At 35.7% G+C, this 19,134-nt stretch overlaps 2 protein-coding genes and 1 pseudogene across 2 annotated transcripts; 1 reads left to right on the top strand and 2 right to left on the bottom strand.

The window, feature by feature from the left end:
- The first annotated feature begins 2,436 nt into the window (after positions 1 to 2,436).
- LOC143548836 (F-box protein At-B-like) lies at positions 2,437 to 3,596 on the top strand (annotated as a pseudogene).
- A 918-nt stretch (positions 3,597 to 4,514) lies between these two features.
- LOC143548825 (glycerol-3-phosphate acyltransferase 9-like) lies at positions 4,515 to 8,473 on the bottom strand. The gene is made up of 13 exons (XM_077039900.1): positions 8,466 to 8,473; positions 7,784 to 7,841; positions 6,704 to 6,822; positions 6,526 to 6,619; positions 6,346 to 6,441; positions 6,165 to 6,261; positions 5,970 to 6,057; positions 5,384 to 5,480; positions 5,208 to 5,293; positions 4,989 to 5,108; positions 4,809 to 4,907; positions 4,657 to 4,707; positions 4,515 to 4,549 (listed from the first exon to the last, which is right to left on the bottom strand). Exons 1-12 carry the CDS (start codon positions 8,471 to 8,473, stop codon positions 4,659 to 4,661), a joined length of 1,011 nt encoding a protein of 336 aa, XP_076896015.1. The 3' UTR covers positions 4,515 to 4,549; positions 4,657 to 4,658.
- A 141-nt stretch (positions 8,474 to 8,614) lies between these two features.
- LOC143548877 (putative protein phosphatase 2C 66) lies at positions 8,615 to 14,607 on the bottom strand. Its single transcript, XM_077039931.1, has 5 exons — positions 14,259 to 14,607; positions 12,378 to 12,737; positions 10,273 to 10,390; positions 9,944 to 10,167; positions 8,615 to 9,229 (listed from the first exon to the last, which is right to left on the bottom strand). Exons 1-5 carry the CDS (start codon positions 14,511 to 14,513, stop codon positions 8,750 to 8,752), a joined length of 1,437 nt encoding a protein of 478 aa, XP_076896046.1. The 5' UTR covers positions 14,514 to 14,607; the 3' UTR covers positions 8,615 to 8,749.
- Positions 14,608 to 19,134: the final 4,527 nt, after the last annotated feature.

Raw genomic sequence — 19,134 nt, 5'->3', positions numbered from 1 at the left:
AAATTTTGGTTAGGTGACCTTTATCCCGTTATTTGATTTAACAAGGTAGTCAACCTTGACAATTGCAACCCTTTGCAACTTCTAGAGGTATGGGACCATTCGAAATCCTTATTTCGTGTTGGCATGTTTATCCCATCAACACCATTGGACCCCATGCTTAGGTGACCTTTATCACATGGTTTCCAATTCAAGTCGTCCTACTTGTATAAACATGTAAGATTAACATACAAGTGGTTAGGTGACCTTTATCCCACAATTATGTTAATATTACCTTAAGTATATTAGTTTGCTCTAAAATGGTTAGGTGACCTTTATCCCATTTAAAGTTTCCTAATACGTTAAGTGTCTTACAAAAGGATGGTGTTAGACTTGTTTCCTTGGTAATTATGAAAAAGGGATTTTTAAGTTTTCCAATATTCTAGTTTGAAAAACATTATGCCATATCCTAACATGCATTTAGTAATATGGCGATTTTGAAAACCAATTTTCAAGGTTCTAGTTATAATAAAACCAATTTTATTATATGTGAGTAATCGCTTAGTTTTAATAAACCCATTTTATTAACTAATTGACGCGATATTACCAAATATATATTAGAACCCGTTTTATGCTAGTTGTCGTTCCTATGTGACGGTTTGGATATCCTAATATCTATCAACCACACATTACATAAAGTAAAACAAACAACCAAGCATACATGCAAAATATAGTCATAACCGAGAACCGCTAAGTTTGACCATACTTGTTAGCCGAAACAAGTATAGGTCATAAGTCTCACCTAAGGGACAAAACATGACACAAGGATGGAATGTTGACTCCCACTTGACCTTGCATCCAAATGCTTCAAGTATCCTTTCCAAGTTGTTTGTGTTCTTGTTGGGCTTGTAAATGGGCTCCAAACTTCCAAAAGTCTTCTTGGGCCCAAGAGTGAAATTTATGGGCTTAATGGGCTTGAATCCCATGATGGGCCGGTGAGGCCCAACAAGCCCAAAATTTGGTCCAAGGCCCAAATCCACCAATTCTTGCATCTTCAATTTTTACAAAATGTATCCTAATACATATTTTTCTAAAACAAAGAAAATGCAACTAATCTATTTATTACATACCAACTTATGAATAAATAAATTACACAAGCCTAAAATATGAATTATTACAACCATATTGAATAATAAATATAACCAACATACACATAACAACAATCAACACATCCAAGGTCTCGGTTTCGGTTATGACACATCCAAACATACCAAATGTTCTAAGCATGCAACCTAAGCAACCAATGCCTAAATACATCAAAAAAAAGGCAGCCCCCCCCCCCAAAGGAGGCTACGGCTCAACCCCCCCCCCCCCCCCCCAAAATTTTGCAATTTTGATATTTTCAACATCCAAATGTTAGTAATGGTTTCCTAAGATCTTTGCATGCATGTCAAGATCTTACAAAACCATGAGGGGTAAAATCCACCAAAATTTCGGACCCCTTTTCACCCATGAAAAAACCGAAATCTATGAACATGCAAGGAGCATAAGTCCTTGTAACCGGCTCTTGATGCCATTGTTGGGTTTTAAACAAGTTTATCAAAGTCAAGTTAACCATATTTAACTAGAAAACGCAACGGAAGCTTATATCTTAATACTTGTTAAAGAACATACCATTATGTTAAAACTAAAACCCAATGAACAAGGATCAATATTACAAGAACAATATGCTCACAAAATGTAAATGTACCTCCTTATACCTTATAGGAAGATGTAGGTTGTTGAAGGGGATGATGAATGAAAGGCAAGCCTCCAAAGAAGAAAACCTCAAGAGAGTGATACCCCAAGCCTTTTGCAACAACACCAAGTTATTTGCTAGGATTCTTGAACACCAAAACAAGCTCACCAAGCTCTCCCAAAATGCCAAGGTTGGCCGTGAGTTTTAGGAGAGGGAAGGAGAGAGTTTTTGATTCAAAACTTGAATTCAAAATGGAGAGAGGAGTGATGCTTTGCATGTGTTGTGATTGGAGATGTATAAAGGAGATGTCAACACAAAAGGACAAAATAATAAATGGACAAACCATCCACCCACATGGGGTGGCCGGTTTTGTTATTTTTTTTTTTTTTTTTTTGTTTTAACATTTAAATATCTCCATCTCTTATTTTATAAAACTCATTTTTATAAAATGCACATACATTTATGTAATTATTTAACCAATTAAATAATTAATTTATATAAACAAATTATCCAGATAATTTATTTAAATCCTCAAGTGTGTTTGTTTAGAAAACCAATTTTCTAAACACGTAGTGTTCGGTATTCATTTAAATGATCAAATCATTAAAAGAATACATTTGGTGTCGTCTAGCTTGTTATTGGGTATGACCCGACTTGGATCAAACACAGTTAGCCACATTAGTATAATTATGTGTCTCGGGCATACGTAATTCCAACAATAGAAACCATTAGTGACACCCTTATCCACAATATTGCACATTGTCTTCCTCAATTGCTTGAGTTGGATCTTAAAGACCAGTCGACATCTGAACCATCTGATGACCTGTCAAATTCAGGGATTCAGTAAGCATTTGACAAGTCTTTCTATTTTGAGAAGCCGACATCATGTTGCTCCCTTGTTTAAACGAGTGAATGATATGGGCATGTTTTTGCTCTCAGAGGGATGTAAACGACTAGAATCGGTTCGGTTTGGAGGGTTTTCCAAAGTTAGTGACGCGGGTTTCACTTCAGTTCTCAACTCGTCTTTGAATCTGAAGAAGTTTGAGATTCAAAACGGTTATCGTTTGACTGATTTGGCATTCCAAGATTTCAGTAACGGTTCTCGATCTCTTGTAGAGGTAAAGCTCGTGTCTTGCAATTCTATAACCAGTGACGCAGTGTGTGAATTGGCGACATGTTGTTCGTTAGAGGTTATTGATTTGCTAGGATGTAAAAGTGCATCGGACTCGTGTCTTGACGATGTTTAACGTCTTGCGTTGTTGACTACGTTAAACTTGGGGGGCACGGATGTGACCGATGTCGGTATGGGTGTTTTAGGTAAAGGAAACACTCCCATTTCGTGTCTTTCGTTAAGAGGTTGCAAGTGGATTAGTGATGAAGGAATAATATCTTTATTAATAAGTGAAGGTAATATTAGTAAGACTTCATCGTCACTTGATCTTGGGCACGTGCCAAAAATCACGGATAAAGCCATCACCGCCATTGCAGATGAGTGTGCAGGGCTTATGGAATTGTCAATTAGGAACTGTGTTCGTGTTACAGATGCATCTGTGGAGGCTTTGGGTTTAAAGGGAAGGGTGCGTGGACTTGATCTTTATAAGTGTGGTGCGTGATCTAGTGAATGTTTTCGGTTTTTTTGAAGAAGCCTTTGTTTCATGGTTTACATTGGATTGGAGTTGGTGGGACGAGATTAGCTTGTGTACGAGATGATGGTTTTGATGAAGTTCGTAGAGAAAGACCGTGGTTGACTATTTGCAAAGATGGTTGTGAGGTTGGGTGTCATGATGGATGGCAGTTTCATGAGTTTTAATTCTGAATCATCGTGTTTCTGTTAGCTGGTAATTGCGCTATTGTGCTCATAATGTATGATTAACAAATAACAGTAGAACAAGCATTCAGACCGACGTATAGAAACAGTTGTGTGATGAATTACTTTGAAGGTCATTGTGGTATGGTTATGTTGTGCTTTTGATTCCTTTTGTTTCTTTAGAAATTACAGTTTAACAGTGTTGTGCTTTTGGTTCTTTTTATTTTCCTCGGGAATTACGGGTTTAATCTTAAGAGTTTGATCGTTTTCACTAACATTAAAAAATTTCGTCTGTTGGATTTTTAAGTAACATTTTCATCTTTTTAGCTTAATAAAGAATTAAAACTCTCCCACCCTCTTGGCAAAACTCTGCCCTAGCCCCTGACTGATGTCATTGCTGACAATCACCACCACACCTTGAACACTAAATTCTGTGTAGTTCATTTGGAAGATTCGGAAAGCTTGTTCTCTGTAAAGGCGTCGCATCCCAGATCTATGATTGGCTGCGTGGACATGTTTTGGATCGCTAGAAAGAGGGCTGCTGCATATATCAACTGCACTGTGTTGGTCAAAACATTTTGGGTCGACATAAAACAGTTTCATAAAGTGGACCATTGACGGATTTCTCTGGTATGACTCCAGTCAAATCTCGATTATCGATTCCTTTCGTTCAATGGTTTCTCCATAAATCAACTCCACTACCATCATCATAGATTATTTTCATCTAGATTATAGGTTGTTTTTCCACAGGTGAAAAGATGGATGTGTCGAAACCAAGCGTGTGACTAAATTTTTCCATTTCAAATGAATTAGCTAAAGTTTCCATTAATAACATTATTATGTTTACACAAAACCAAGTGATGTATTTACATATTTAAAGAGTAATCGACGGTGTTTATGAATATCTAAAACAGTTTAAAGCCACTAGGGTAATAAAAACAAAAGTCAAAAAACACTGCAAAGGGATCATCGAACTCACTCTCGTTGTCAATGCCTACCAAGAATCTTGTTTGTTCATGACATCTATCCTGGCAGCAAAGCTTCACACTCAATAATCTTCAAAAAAGAAGAAAAAAGTTAATAATTATTTAAGATAGTCTTCAATAAATATTAAGAGTGAAATTACAATTCTGACCTCTATTTCTCTTCCAACCGACGTAGCACTGACTCTGCAAAACTACGTTGCCTACACAACATTACAAACAAAAATTATATATATATAAACACACACGCAAAATCTTGTTAACATGATTATGAACTAGAAAGAATTTTAAAATGACAACTTACTTGCTTTCCCTGTGTTTGGGGCTAGGGCGAGAGTACTTCAAGTATCCATCCCAAGGAACCATCTTAAGACCCGCACGAGCAGAGATAATGCCTCTCACCCTGGAAAAAAGGACGGAAACCAAAATAACTTTAGAAACTAGGGGCATTAATGGTATTTCAGTTAAGACGAAGGCGTCAAACCTCTCTGCAAACTCAATAGCTGTTTCTCCAGGCTTCATATTTTGAGGCTCCAAATACCAAACATCACAAACCACAGCCCATGATGTCATCAACTGCAATAAGTGGGTTGTAAAGGACTGCCTACAAAATGAAATTATTTATTTTACACATTTAATTCAAAAAATAATGCTGGAATTAACTTATTAACACAAATTTTAGATATTGATGGAGCTTTCTTACTTTCTGCTATTCCAAAACGCGTCGACGAATATTTTGTTGTACTTTATTGCAATTGGACAAACAGTAGCTCCAAGTTCAAATGCACCCTATAAAACATATAGCCAACAAATTAATATAATTATGAACTATTAAGTAAAAACATATTTTCAACATGTATTAACAATTAACAAATGTACCTTTTTGAACATAACAGTGTAATGATTATTCACACAAGTTCCTTCAGGGAATATAAGAAGAGGATTGTTATCAGTTCCTTCAACATGTTCCCTCAACCTGTATTACCAGGTCATATTACAATATTTATATAATTTTAAAAAATACGCCCTGCTTGCGGTGCGCGCATATAATGTATATATGTGTGAACCCTCGGGTGGGCAAAAGTAAAATTGCACTAATTTTGACGTTATTTTACTAATCTCGTGAAAATAACGTTAAAAGTGGCGGAAGGTTAATCAGGCATCATGTGGTGGCGTTGATAGCCTAAAGACAAGGGCACATGCACCGATCAGCCGGTGTCCCGATGATTGAGTGCTATGTGCCTTATGTCCAAGGCTTGATGCAAAACTACTATCGAGCCGGGGGTCTCACCGGAAGCAGCCTCTCTATCCCTATGGGATAGAGGTAAGGCTGTCTACATCTTACCCTCCTCAGACCCTACCATAGCATTGCTATTGGTGGGATATACTGAGTACGATGATGATGATGATGATGATGATATATTTTTAAAAAATTTAAAAAGGAGAAAGTTTGCATTGAACACACTTTCTTGCTACAATTTCACGATCCTTTGCTTCTGAACGATTGAACCATATACAACCCACACTTTCCAAAATAGTACTTTGCAGAAGCCCTACGGAAAAGAAAAAAAGATGGTTACGAACTTATGATAATATTATTATTTAATGTATACCATTTAGCATTTTATTATAAGTTTCAAAACTGAATATGCGCACTTACCGACCCATCCAGGGTGTTTCTGCATGATAACTGCAAACGCAGTCATCTGTTCTAAAACAATGAAATCAATCATAGATGTATGATTAGCCACAAACACCTGTTCAACAATTAACCAGTTAATTTATATAGCACAATCAAATTCAAGAATAAAAAATTAAAAAAAAAATAAATTCTAATTTACCTGTTTAGGCCTTGCACATGGTCGAGGGCCATGATACTTGACAACCCCTGTCCATGATGCAACAAAGAAGCTGCAAATTAACTCAACCAGAGCCCGCTGCCATGGTTAAAAACGGTATATAAGATTAACCCTGGTTAGCAAATGGTAATGCAAGAATTTGGTCAAAAAGTTTATTCATACCTCTAATCGTTTCCTCAACTTATCATGCCCTAGCACATGCACAGGAATGTAACATGACAGGAATATTATCCATCCTATTGTCAGAATAAGAACCCTGCAGTGTGAATAACAGGGGAACGACTAAATGGTCATAAAATGCAGTCAAACAGCCAAATGGTCAAACGATGGAAATGCTTACCTTCCTGGAAAAAGAATCCCATATCTAACTACGACTCCCAAACACCACAACGGGAATAAATATATATTCCAGTTCCAAGGCTCTGGAGGATTGGACTTGAAACATCGCGTGAACGAGTCCTGTTCATGCATGTAGGGATTATGGTAGGTTCATGCTTTATAGAGCGATCAACATTTCACTATGGAGGCTAATAAGGAAGATTTTACATAACCAAAATGAAGAGAATAATAATATCAGCATGAGCATAAATTGCACGCATAGCAAACAAATGTGCCCAGTGTAATCCCACTCATAGTAGTGAAGCTAAGGTGCTGTTTGGTAGCCTCTTAATGATTCCATAAGAGGCTACCTGTGAATCAGTCAGAGGTAGAGTGTGTTTAGTTTTACCTCTTAATGGCTCATGGAGCCACTTAATGCTTAAGTTTCAGAGACATGCTAAATAATTCAGAGACTACCTCTTAATCAGTCAGACCTCTTAACAATGATAATTGTAAACCATGGCTAGCATAAATTTCACGTGTAAGCCACTTAATATGGATGGATACATAACAAACGGATCATAATGGTGTACGTCCAAGTTTCAATTGGTGATAATATCAAACGAGTGAAGTTTACGCTCACCGACGGATATTCTTTTGTTTGTTTGTCGAACTTTTACTCCTAAATTCTTTCTTTATCGTTACATATAGAGACATGAATACAATATCACAAGATAAGCAGCATACGACAAATGTAAGATTGTATACATGGTGACGCATGAATTCATATGTGCAAGACAACTTTTAAAATTAAAAACAAATATACAATTACAAACATGTGCAACAGAGACGGAAACTAAAATCAAGCCAATAAACCACAACATAGAAAAAGCAGAGTCTTTATTAGGCCGCCGTTTATGTTTTCTCGTTCCCTAAGCTAGAAACTCTAATGTGATTTGATCTATTTATACTTGTAATTTATAAAGCAATAACAAATTCCTAGTGGCACATAAATCATTGAGATCCAATTATTAAACTCAAACATGTATCTGGAAACAATTTATTAATTAAGTGAAAGTAAAAGAAGATGCAAATTACATACATCAACAATGGCGCCAGCTGCCTCGGTTAAGGTAGGCGATATATCCAGCAAATCTCGTCTGCATAAAATAGATGAGTAAGAGCAAACAATGAAATAGAAAAGAGGATTAATTACAAACGGAGCTTGGCGTGAGGCTGTTGGATGGAATCAGAGGTTGGATGGAAACAACAAATGTTGACCATACAATTTTGTTTTATTCGTAATAATCCTTACTTTAAAAAACCTTAACGCAACCGATGTTTTGGTGATTTTAATCGGAACTGATGTACGAAACGGTGATCCAGGTGACGAAACAATGTTTCAATTCGGTCTGTTTGAATTTCCAATTAACAAAAATCAAGTTATCTGAATCACCTTTTCGTACATCGTTCGAATCGTATCGTTATTCCAATCAAAAGCCCTAAAACATCAGTTTGAAACTCGAAAAAAAACCTAACGGTGTTAACTGTTAAGTGATTTTTAAATTTGAGATTATTTATATTCAATTTGCCTTTATTTTATTTGGGTTGGGTTTCCAAGTCAAATTAAACAAACATATCTAGTAATGTCTCCGACATGTACCTGCCATATATATATATACCAACTATAAAACACAAATTTTTTCTAATCATAATCATATACAAAACAAGACTACCAAAATTAAACCAAACAACAGAACCCATTTCAGTTCCATCACAAGTACACATCCATTTTTGTTGAACCGGTCCGGTCAGATACTAGAGCCGGTTCAAGTTATGATATCTGACCTTTGTCTTACTAGAGCCGGTTCAAGTTTATATATCAATATTATTATTTCTATTTCTACCAACAAAACTGTATCTTAAACAACACCATAACTGATCAAAATTTGTTCATTCAACAGCTAAATCTTTGCACGTATACACATCACCATAAGACCCCGAAAACAAAAAAAATTTTAAAAAAATAAACAAGAAAAGCGGCATCAGTTCACAATAGCACCCTCAATCAAATCTTGACAACAGTTTTCCTCGAACTAGTTGACTTTTTATCACCGGATAAGAACCTAGGAATGCTTAGCAAACTATTGACTCGGGTCACCCCTTCAAGCGCCGACCATTCTTCATCTTCAGGGTTCGATATGCACTCGGCTAGACTCCTTTTAGACGCCCCGACACCACCCTTATCAGGTAACTTATTATCTTCTGGGTCGACACATGGCACAATCTCACTTGATTGCGTAACAGATACTGGCATTGTTCCCCTAGGTGGAACAACACCAGCATCTGCTTCTTTCTTGGGTGAAGCGGGTGCGGGTTTTTGGTCAAGGAATAAGCACACAACGGCGCAGTCGTCGTTCTTTGATGTTGGGTATTTGAGCCGCCAGGCCCGTGTAGCACAGTCTACAAGAGCTCGGGCTGCAGTTGACCGGCTAGGGGCTGCATCCACTATGTCCACCGCTTCTTTATTTGAAAGCACATCCCATACCTGTAGCAAAAATGCAATATAATAAAACTTTAAGAAATGTGCTTATTATAGTTCATATGTTATATTTTATCTTAAATGGCAAAATGTGAGAAAAATAGGTAAATTGTGGGTCTTTTTACTCTTAAAAAATACCCGTTTTGACCTTTTACCCAATCATCGACTCCTAAAAAGGAAGTACCCATTCTGACATTTTTAACCAATTCATTGACTTCTAAAAAGGAATTACCCATTTTGATCTTCTACCCATGTCATCGACTTTTAAAAAAATTACCCGTTTTTACCTCTTACCCATCTCATCGACTTTTTAAAAAACTTTTCTCGTTTTGACCTTTTACCCAATTCATCGACTCTTAAAAAATTTATCCATTTTGACGTTTTAGCCAATTCATCGACTCCTATAAAAAAACTATCCTACCAAATTCATCAACTTCTAAAAAATTTACCCGTTTTGACCTTTTACCTAATTCACCCGATTAACCCAGCTTGCCATAAATAATGATGGAAGAAAACTGTGCATCCTTAAAATAGATTGTTAGCATAACAGCAGTTTCTTTAACCATAAAATAGTAATTATATAAAAATTTGACAAAATTGGATTTTGTGAGCCAGTCTGGCCCGTTTTGACCATACGAAAGAAACCATCTTGACATGTTACCCAACAAACCCGCCCGTTTAGCCACCTCGAGAAATAACAGTGGATATTAAAAACCGTACCCCATCAGTTGCAAGAACTACAAACTTGTCTTTATCAGTGATACGATGATAATAGATATCCGGCACAGAAATTAAACCGAAGTCCTTTAAACAAAAGTCACCAAAAGCTCTAGCCATTGCTAAACCGGGTGAATCACTATTCGGTAACCATACGCGTGCGACTTCGGGCTCGTCTTGTAATGCAAACACACGTCCTTTAAACTGCTGAATTCTAGCTGCTTCTCCTGAAAAAAAAAATAATAAAATGTATTAACTTATAGCACAAGCCACAAAGTTTCAAGAAAACAAAAATTCATTGAATAAGTGACTAATAAGAGATAGATGGTTACTTGGGAGATTGGGTTTTAAATCAACGGTTAATTGGACCGCAGTTAAACCGTTGTTATCGTCTCGGGTTGCCAGCACAGCTCTTGAGTCTCCAAGATTACCAAGTATGAGATCTTGAGACTGAAATATATTGTTTATTAAAGTGATGCATGATAAACTTGGTTATTAGTCAAAAAGGGTTTTGACGTTTGAACGGTATTTTCATTGAACCTATTTAATCCATTAGAGATCAAATATAAACCAGTTCGACCCAATCATATACGTAAACATTAGCTACAATTTAAATTATGAACTTTTGCTGCACTACCAAAACTAGCAGTTTTTGATATGCATGAAACCGAAAAGGCAGAACCCAGTTAAAAAACAACGGTTTAGTTTTATGTTTTCATGAAAAACGAATTTTCGTTTTGGTTTTGCATGTAAGTAAAACCGAACCAAATATGTGAATTTTGATTTTAATGTTAAGTAATTTATAAAGATTTAATAAATAGTGTAACATATATAATTTAAACAGAATTACAGAAATTGTCCTTTATCTTTCACCCAAATTTCACTCGTGGTCCCTCATCTTCAAAATTGATCTTTTTTGTCCTTTACGTTTCAAAATCCAACAGCGTTTGTCCTTTTCCCCTAACCCGGTTAGATTTTCTCGTTAAGTCAGGTCATGTGCAACACATGAGGGCAAATTGGTCAATTTACCAATTTAATTAATAAAAAACTTAATATATATTTATATTCTCTCTCTTCCCCTTCTTCCTCCATAGCCACCAAACTTTCCGGCAGCCACCACCGCCGCCATCTTCTCCGACAAAGAAAACCTCCTCCACTCCCACCGGAAACCACCACCATGTGGGAATAATATCAAGTTATCCGATCCTCAACCGAAAAAATATATCATATAATAATATAATATATCAAATCATTCCAGATCCACTTCCTGCAACAACCATCATCTCTAATGGAGTTCTTGATCCAAATTAAAACAAAACAAGTTCACAGATCTAAGTTGAATTTGGACCGCCACCGCTGCTGCACTATAATAGCCGAAGTCGCGAGCTCAGTCCTTGTTTGAGCAACATAACCACCATCGGCGTCCTTACGGCGACGATGTCGCTGTGTTTCCAGCCACCCACCTCGAGTCAGCGCCGTCGCTGCACTATAATCACCGCCGCCGTTTTGTCCATAATCTATTCCTAATTGCAGCAATCCAACACCGCTGCACTATAATCACCACCGCATTATAATCACCATCGGCGTCCCTACGGCGACGATGTCGCTGTGTTTCCGGCCACTTTGACAAATCGGAGCAAACCATAATTCCCCAAACTGGAACTCACTACCCCTTTTCAGATTTGACACTGGAACTCACCATAATTCCCTTTTCAGGTAAGAGAGGAAGAAAGGGGTGAGAAAGAGAAGGTAGAGCTAGGCACACGACGAGAGAGGTGGAGTGGCCGCCAGTGGGAGGTGGAGTGGCGGAGAAGCGGCGGCGGCCGGTGGTGGTGGTCGCCGGAAAGTTTGGTGGTGGATATGGAGGAAGAAGAAGGGGGAGAGATAAAGAATATTAATATATATTTAATGTTTTTTATTGTTTTTCTTTATTTATTAAAACATTTTTATTAATTAAATTGGTAAATTGACCAATTTGCCCTCATGTGCAAGGCACATGACCTGACTTAACGAGAAAATCTAACCGGGTTAGGGGAAAAGGACAAACGCTGTTGCATTTTGAAACGTAAAGGACAAAAAAGATCAATTTTGAAGATGAGGGACCACGAGTGAAATTTGGGTGAAAGATAAAGGACAATTTCTGTAATTCTGTCTATAATTTAGCCCAAATATATAGCAATGAATTAATCATTAATTAAATTTAGGCCAAAAATAAAAAAATAAAAATAAATAAATAAATAAAGATTTCAGCCCATAACTTTCAAGCCCAAAATGGGAAACCGAAAAAACGAACCGAACCTAAACCGGAAAAACTGAAACCTAACAGTTTTCAAATGGTTCGGTCTATAAGCCCTAATGAAAACCCTTATGTAAAATTAAATACTATTTTCCAAACACATCAATTTTAAGCAACTTCAAAACGTTACAAGAAAATCACCTGTTTGATCAAAGTAACCGCGGTTGACCCGCTGCAGAAACAATCAATGGCGGGATGTGTCTTCAATTCCATGTCCATTAACCTGAAAGCTTTTAATATCGACTTTTTAAGCGCAATGTATTTCTCGGGAACTCGTTCTTTCTCACCAACTTCATATTCTTCACACAACTTATCATCTTCGTCATCTTCATCAAGTGAATTTCCATTAGCATTGCCATTTTGACTATCAGAATTAGGTTTCCAATGGGTGGATAATAGAACCGGAAGGTAATCCCTAACTTTCCTTGCAACCATATGCCCATATGGACCGTGCCCGTCAAATACCCCACAAAATACGGCTTCGTTTGTTGAACTGAATTTCTGGTTCATAAATATTACTCAAAATAAAGATCGAAGATATTGAATATGAAGGCAATTGTGACTAATGGGGGTGTTTGGCATTGTAGATTGTCTAATGAGCATCCTGGTTTTATAAGTGCTCAGAAATAAGGGTGTAAACGAGCCAACCCCAAGCTTGGCTCGTTTTGACTTACGATAACTTGAGCTCGTTCCGAGCTTGACTCGTGAGTCCTTTTTTCTAGCTTGAACTCAGCTCAGGCTCGGCTATTATTTATCAATTAACTTATACACATTAATGATTATTTTATATATTTTGTCAAAAACCTTTAAGCAAGTCAACGCTTGGCTCGAGCTCGGCTGTGCAGTATGAACTATGAAATTGATACATAGGTATCCACAAGAGTTACACTTAAAAGTACACAAGGCTCGTTAAGGCTCGACTAGCCTAAACGATCTTCCCATACAAAGGTCGGGATCGATAACTAAAAAAGCTATATTTAAGGCTCGGGCTCGTTAAACTCGGTCCATTTCAAGCTTTCTATCGACCCAGTCTTAAGTAGTTCGTGATTGACTCGGCCCGTTTGCGCCCCTGTCCCCTACACAGGGACGCTTAGGCCCCAAAATCCAAGATGGACGTTATGGTCCCACTCATAGAAGTGGTATTGGTAGGGTTTGATGGGGCAAACTTTACTTGTATTATAAGGTTTGCCCTATCACACCCTACATAGAGAATAACCAATAGGTTGCTCCCACTAAGACCCCTGGCTCCAAACGTAGGAGGGTTTGTCCCCATTACACCCTCCTGGACCAACGCGTTTTCAGAATCATCTATCGTGCATGAGGTTTCTAAAACCAAGATTAGTATGTTAGAAACTAAATTTGCTTATCAAATTCTATAGCATAATCCTAATATAAACACCACCCCTACTAATTATTTTACTCCTTACATAGATTCTACACCTCTAGAACAATGTTTAGTAACAAAATTCCCCTACTTTGAGTCTAATTTGAGCTATCTCTAACCTAATCAATAAACCATTTTCAAATTAAATGTTGGGAATTACCGAGTCAACATATGGCTATTGCGTGGAGCAACTTGGGATGCAAGAAACCGGTTATCTTGGCGTGCAAGTAATCGGGTTATTTATGGAGAATTATTTTATGGAAAATCTATTTTAGGTTTAGAGGGAGATAATTACCGTGTTGATTTTATTGTGTCCTAAATATATTCTAGCGTGTTTAGGTTAGCCTGTATATACCATGTTTAGGATATGGGACAAAGGGTATCAAGTTTTTGAGTTAGATTTCTTGATCAGTAAAGTTTGGGTGTTAGCCAAATATTGTTTCGTTGTTCTCGTTCATAACGCGCCTTTGATTACCATATTAAACACCCCTAACTATTTTATTTTAGTCTTAACAATGTTGGGTAACATCAGTTGCCACTAAATTCCCCTAATTTGAGTCATGCATAACCTAATCAATAAACACTTTTCAAATTACACAATTTGTGTACTAATAATAATAATAATAATACAAACCTACCTCCCAGACGATCATGGCATCTTGATTGGTACCCTTCTTCCCCTGCTGCGTATACAAGCTCGCAATCCCACTCGACCCGTTTCCATACATCCGACCCGGTATCTGATGCAACGCCCGTTCCTCCGCCGTCCCACCTCCAACAGCAGCAGCATACTTCCGAACACTCTTTGACTTCCACCACCGATCACTTTCATCGTATTCGCCGCCGCCGCCGGGTTGTTTATCTCTTCCGCCGGTCGAATAACAAGCACCCATTTTGTAAAACAGTGTAAAGATCAAATCTTTTTAGTGGGTTTGTTGTAAAGATCTATCTACTAAGAAACAGCAAGAGACCAAAAAGACAACTTTGAATACATACAGATGAACAACCACAAAGTGAGGGACCGTGTATGTGTATGTGTATGTGTATGTGTATGTGTATGTGTATGTGTATGTGTATGTGTTGTGTGTGTAATTATATTTGTTATTTATTATTTATTAAATAAAGGGTGTGTTGGGTAGGTGAGGTGGATAAATTGAATCCAATCAGCCTACTTGCCTGCTTCAAGGGGAGTTATTATTATTATTATGTCAAGGATTTAATTCAACATACGTATACAAACATAGATGTATTATTGATTTCATTAATAATAAAGTTCGTTTTTTTAATTACGTTTTGTTGCCCGCTTGTCTTCTGTTTCGATGTAATCCAAAATATATTTAAAAATTATACAAAACTTTTTCATCATGTTAACGTTACTTTTGAGATGATAAGAATGGTTGAGTTCAAATAAGAAGTTCGATTTTGTTAGGAATGTTATGAAAGAAGGCATTTTGGTCTATTATTTTAATCTCAAAAACCCACTTAATTTAATTTCAAAAGTTCACATACATATTCACTCATCTCCTACAACCATCACTAGTCCACTGCCCACTGCCACCACAACCGTCACCCACCGCCACCACCTACCCGTGAAAGTCGCTAGGAATTTTCACAGGATAAGTCGCCGGAATTTTTGTCCTGAAAAGCCGCCAGAGATTTTTGCCGGAAAATCACCGGAAAATAGTCGTCGGAAAATTCGCCGGAAAAAACACAATGGAAAAACAATATAGAAAACACAATTGTATAACACAATTTGATAAAACACAATTTTGTAAAACACAATTATTGCAAACACACTTTGTTAAAACCCACTAAATTTTTTTATTTTTATATAGCAATATGGTACTCGTATAAAATATAAAAAAAACACTTGTTAGTATGGTGATTTTATTTTTGTATAAAAAAGTTACGGACGTTTTAAAATCATGAGGAAATTGACATGTGGCTTGAATGTGATGAGAGAAAGTCAGCAAATGTGTTATCCCTATTATGTCCTACCCTTTATGTATGTAACACATGATCTACCTATACTGTTAAAACGAAACAATTTTTTCACATACCATTCAACTAGAGTAGCCAACTAGGATGTTAACTAATAATATTACCATTTATAAAATTATTAGCAAAGTTACAAGTATAATTTTAAATGTTGTATTAAATGATGTTTTTATATATTTATGAACTATAAAATTTTATTTATCATTATTTATATCTTATGAAATTTTATATATTTAGCCAACTAGGATGTCAACTAAGAATATTACCATTTATAAAATTATTAACAAAGTTACAAGTATAATTTTAAATGTTATATTAAATGAAGTGTTTATATATTTATGAACTATAAAAAAAATTTATCATTATTCCATAAGGGATGTTATTATGTATATTATTAAATCTAACTTTTTTGTTGCATTTTTTAAACCACCTGTGTATTACACGGCTATATCCTAGTTTCACCAATAAACCAATCTCAACCATCCATGTCTAAAAACATGGACTAGATTACTTCTTACCCTTCTTACTAAAATCATACTTCATAGCATAACCTCAGCCATTGTTGTAAAAATCGCAAGTCGCTAGTCGGGCGGTAAGATGAGGACTAATGATTAATCGGGATTCATCGAGATTAATCAAGATTAATCCGATTGGACTTTAATGCATAACTTTCAATTTTATATATACATACACACATTTTTATATGTAATTTTCAGTTTTATGGATACCTAGAAGTATAAATAAATAGCATATATAACAATTGTCATATAACTTTTTTTTAACAAATGCCATATGATGCCGGTCATTATTAAATAGATTCATCATTGATGTATAAATAATATTTCTACAAAATTTATTTATATTTATTTAGTTGACTACTAAATACCTAGCAATGCTTCAATAAAGTTGTTTTCTAAAGAAAATATTATATGGGTCAAGAATTCATCAACCAGAAAATTTTAATCAATGTTAGTTTTCTATTTAAAAAAGAAATGTCAATTTAACGGTCGATTTTCGTATCCCATGCTGGTCCAATACAATCAAACCTGTCGAATCCTATCTTTTTGACTTTTTTCTTTTCCAATAAAATCAACTTTCTCGTTTATTTAATTCATTTTAATTATGTGCTTTCACACGAATTAAGTGAAACAAAACTTAACAAAAACAAGAGAAATCGGCAAGTGTAGTCATTTTTATAACAGGGGTATAAATTAATAACCATCTAGACTGTATGCGCTTTAAAACTCCTTCACTCCATCGTCACGTAGGAAACGGAACTTCGAAGTCATTCTTCATAACGTCCCGCTGTGGTTTAAAGCCTCTTTACCACCCCCATTATACAGAGAGAGAGAGAGAGAGAGAGAGTGAGACATACATATATATGTATGTGTGTGTGAGAAAGTGAGCCCCCCTGACACCCCCTTTTGAGCGCCCTTCGGCGTTGTTCAAGCCCGAAGACACCCCGCCCCTAAACCCGCCCATAACGACCCGTCTTATAGTCATCAAAATTATGATGTGATATGTAAACGTTAAGGTGGCAAAAATGACTTTCACATTTCACATTAAGGGGTTGTTTGATAATATTTTAATAGTCATTAAGAAGATATCTCTTAATAGTTCATAGCGTATTAATGGTTAAGAAGTAGTTTAAGTTTGAATGGTTAAAAGACTATCTATTATTAGTTACCTTTTAACCATTAAAAGGTATCATCTACCCCTAAGCCACATGTGTTTATAGTTAAGTGAAATGTGGTTGTTGGTGAGAATGAGAGATGGATATAAATGATTGGTTTAAATTACTAATTATTAATAAACAACTAAAGAAAAATAAAAGTTCGCCCTTCATGCACGCCTTCCTCACATAGTCACGGCCTCACACCCTTTTGACAACAGGTATGTAACGTGTTCACCGTAAACCATGCATATGCGGTACTTTGACGGAGCCCTTTGGCGAGCCGCAACACGCTCTAAGTGCATATTAAGTTCCTAAAAATGACGAGATTTTTCTCTAAAATTAATAAATTATATACTTATACAAGATATACTTTAATAATGCAGATATGTGAAGAGAAAAAAAAAGGGAAAATAAGTGATTGTTACCACTTATTACTAGGAGTATGGACCCTCTTTCACCACATATATGACTAAGTTGTGGCGGAATAGCTAGGAGTATGCACCCTCTTTTAACTATTTTTAAACAATTATACATACCAATCTCTGCTCCCCTTTTACACACATTTTACAACGAATTTACACATACTAAACATGCATTTCTCACCACAAGAGCACGGAACACGAGTAGTCGGAGTAGCGTATAGGCGTGAAACTTTAAAGAAGTGGCTTTGGTCAGGGCATGGGTCTATATTTCCAAAGTTCCAAAGACAAAATACCTGAAATCGACAAAAAGCGGTCGGTTTTTTAAAACAAATATTTGCGATTATTTCATGCAAAAAAGTGGAGCAAGAGATCATACCGTCAACCAATTGAAATCGAAATGGAAAGCAATGCCAAGAGTTTTTAACATTATAAATCATAGTAATGAGGATATGCAACAATTAAAGATTAAGCTCACAAAACATTGAAATTGGGAACAGTTTCGCTATTATTATTATTATTATTATTATTATTATTATTATTATTATTATTATTATTATTATTATTATTATTTGAGTAGGTTTTTAATAATCTATAAGCTACAATTATGTAAATGTGTTAGTTATTAATGAGTGTTTTCTAATTAATTTTAGTTTTAACTTTTTTCTTTAAATAACATTTTTTAATAAAGACAAAATTATTATTTTTATTTAAAGAAGTAGGAGAGCAAAGTGTGAGTAATCGATTTCGTTGGTTAAGTGAAAGGGGATGAATGAGAGTGGAGAGTAATGTAATACTGATGTGGCATATAATGAAGCTTAGCAGTTAGCATGGAGTGACATATCCCATAGTCTAAGGGGACATGTTAGTCGTGCAAATCCTGCAAGTGCTGATTATGATTTAATCATGAACAATCTAGAAATTGTTGTTCACTAGGAGGAAATAAGTTAATTATTTTTTTTGTATGTTTTATCTATATAGTTATGTCGTGTATATATAAATGTTCAAAGTTCTAATTTATTTTCAATCTATATTAAAAAAAATGTCATTCGTATGTATCATCTTTTAGTCATGGAGCTGAATTTTCCTAATAAAATGGTTATAAATTGACTTGATTCATCGACAGGTTTGAAAAAATGAATGTCTGATCAAGTAAAAAAAACAATGTAATGATTTCATTAATTATGCATAACAAATTGTTTCAGATATGAAAACCATATTTACATGACAATGTTTTCATGATAAGGTTTAACTACTGTTTAAACAATCACTAACAAGTAATAATATACTATGTTGAAAATGCTGTTAACGGTCACTAAATTAATAAGGTGAAAAATCAACTTGAAAAACTGCATACTTGTTCTTTCAAGATGGGATTATGTTTGAATAAAAAAAAACTGAAGATTCAACCAAATTCAAATT

The sequence above is a fragment of the Bidens hawaiensis genome, unplaced genomic scaffold (genome assembly GCF_021521415.1).
Source record: "Bidens hawaiensis isolate Kalapana, Puna unplaced genomic scaffold, B.hawaiensis_p1.1 tig00000945_1, whole genome shotgun sequence".
NCBI lineage: Eukaryota > Viridiplantae > Streptophyta > Magnoliopsida > Asterales > Asteraceae > Bidens > Bidens hawaiensis.
This window is presented reverse-complemented; position numbering and strand designations above follow the sequence as displayed.

Excerpts from the sequence above, each read along its gene's own strand:
- LOC143548877 (XM_077039931.1), bottom strand. The coding sequence starts at position 14,513 with ATGGGTGCTTGTTATTCGACCGGCGGAAGAGATAAACAACCCGGCGGC. Across the intron at positions 12,738-14,258 it reads ATGCCATGATCGTCTGGGAG|AAATTCAGTTCAACAAACGA; the intron begins GTAGGTTTGTAT and ends TTTATGAACCAG. Across the intron at positions 10,391-12,377 it reads CGGTTACTTTGATCAAACAG|TCTCAAGATCTCATACTTGG; the intron begins GTGATTTTCTTG and ends AATATATTTCAG.
- LOC143548825 (XM_077039900.1), bottom strand. Across the intron at positions 5,481-5,969 it reads CGTGAAATTGTAGCAAGAAA|GTTGAGGGAACATGTTGAAG; the intron begins GTGTGTTCAATG and ends CTGGTAATACAG. Across the intron at positions 4,908-4,988 it reads GCTATTGAGTTTGCAGAGAG|GGTGAGAGGCATTATCTCTG; the intron begins GTTTGACGCCTT and ends CCTTTTTTCCAG.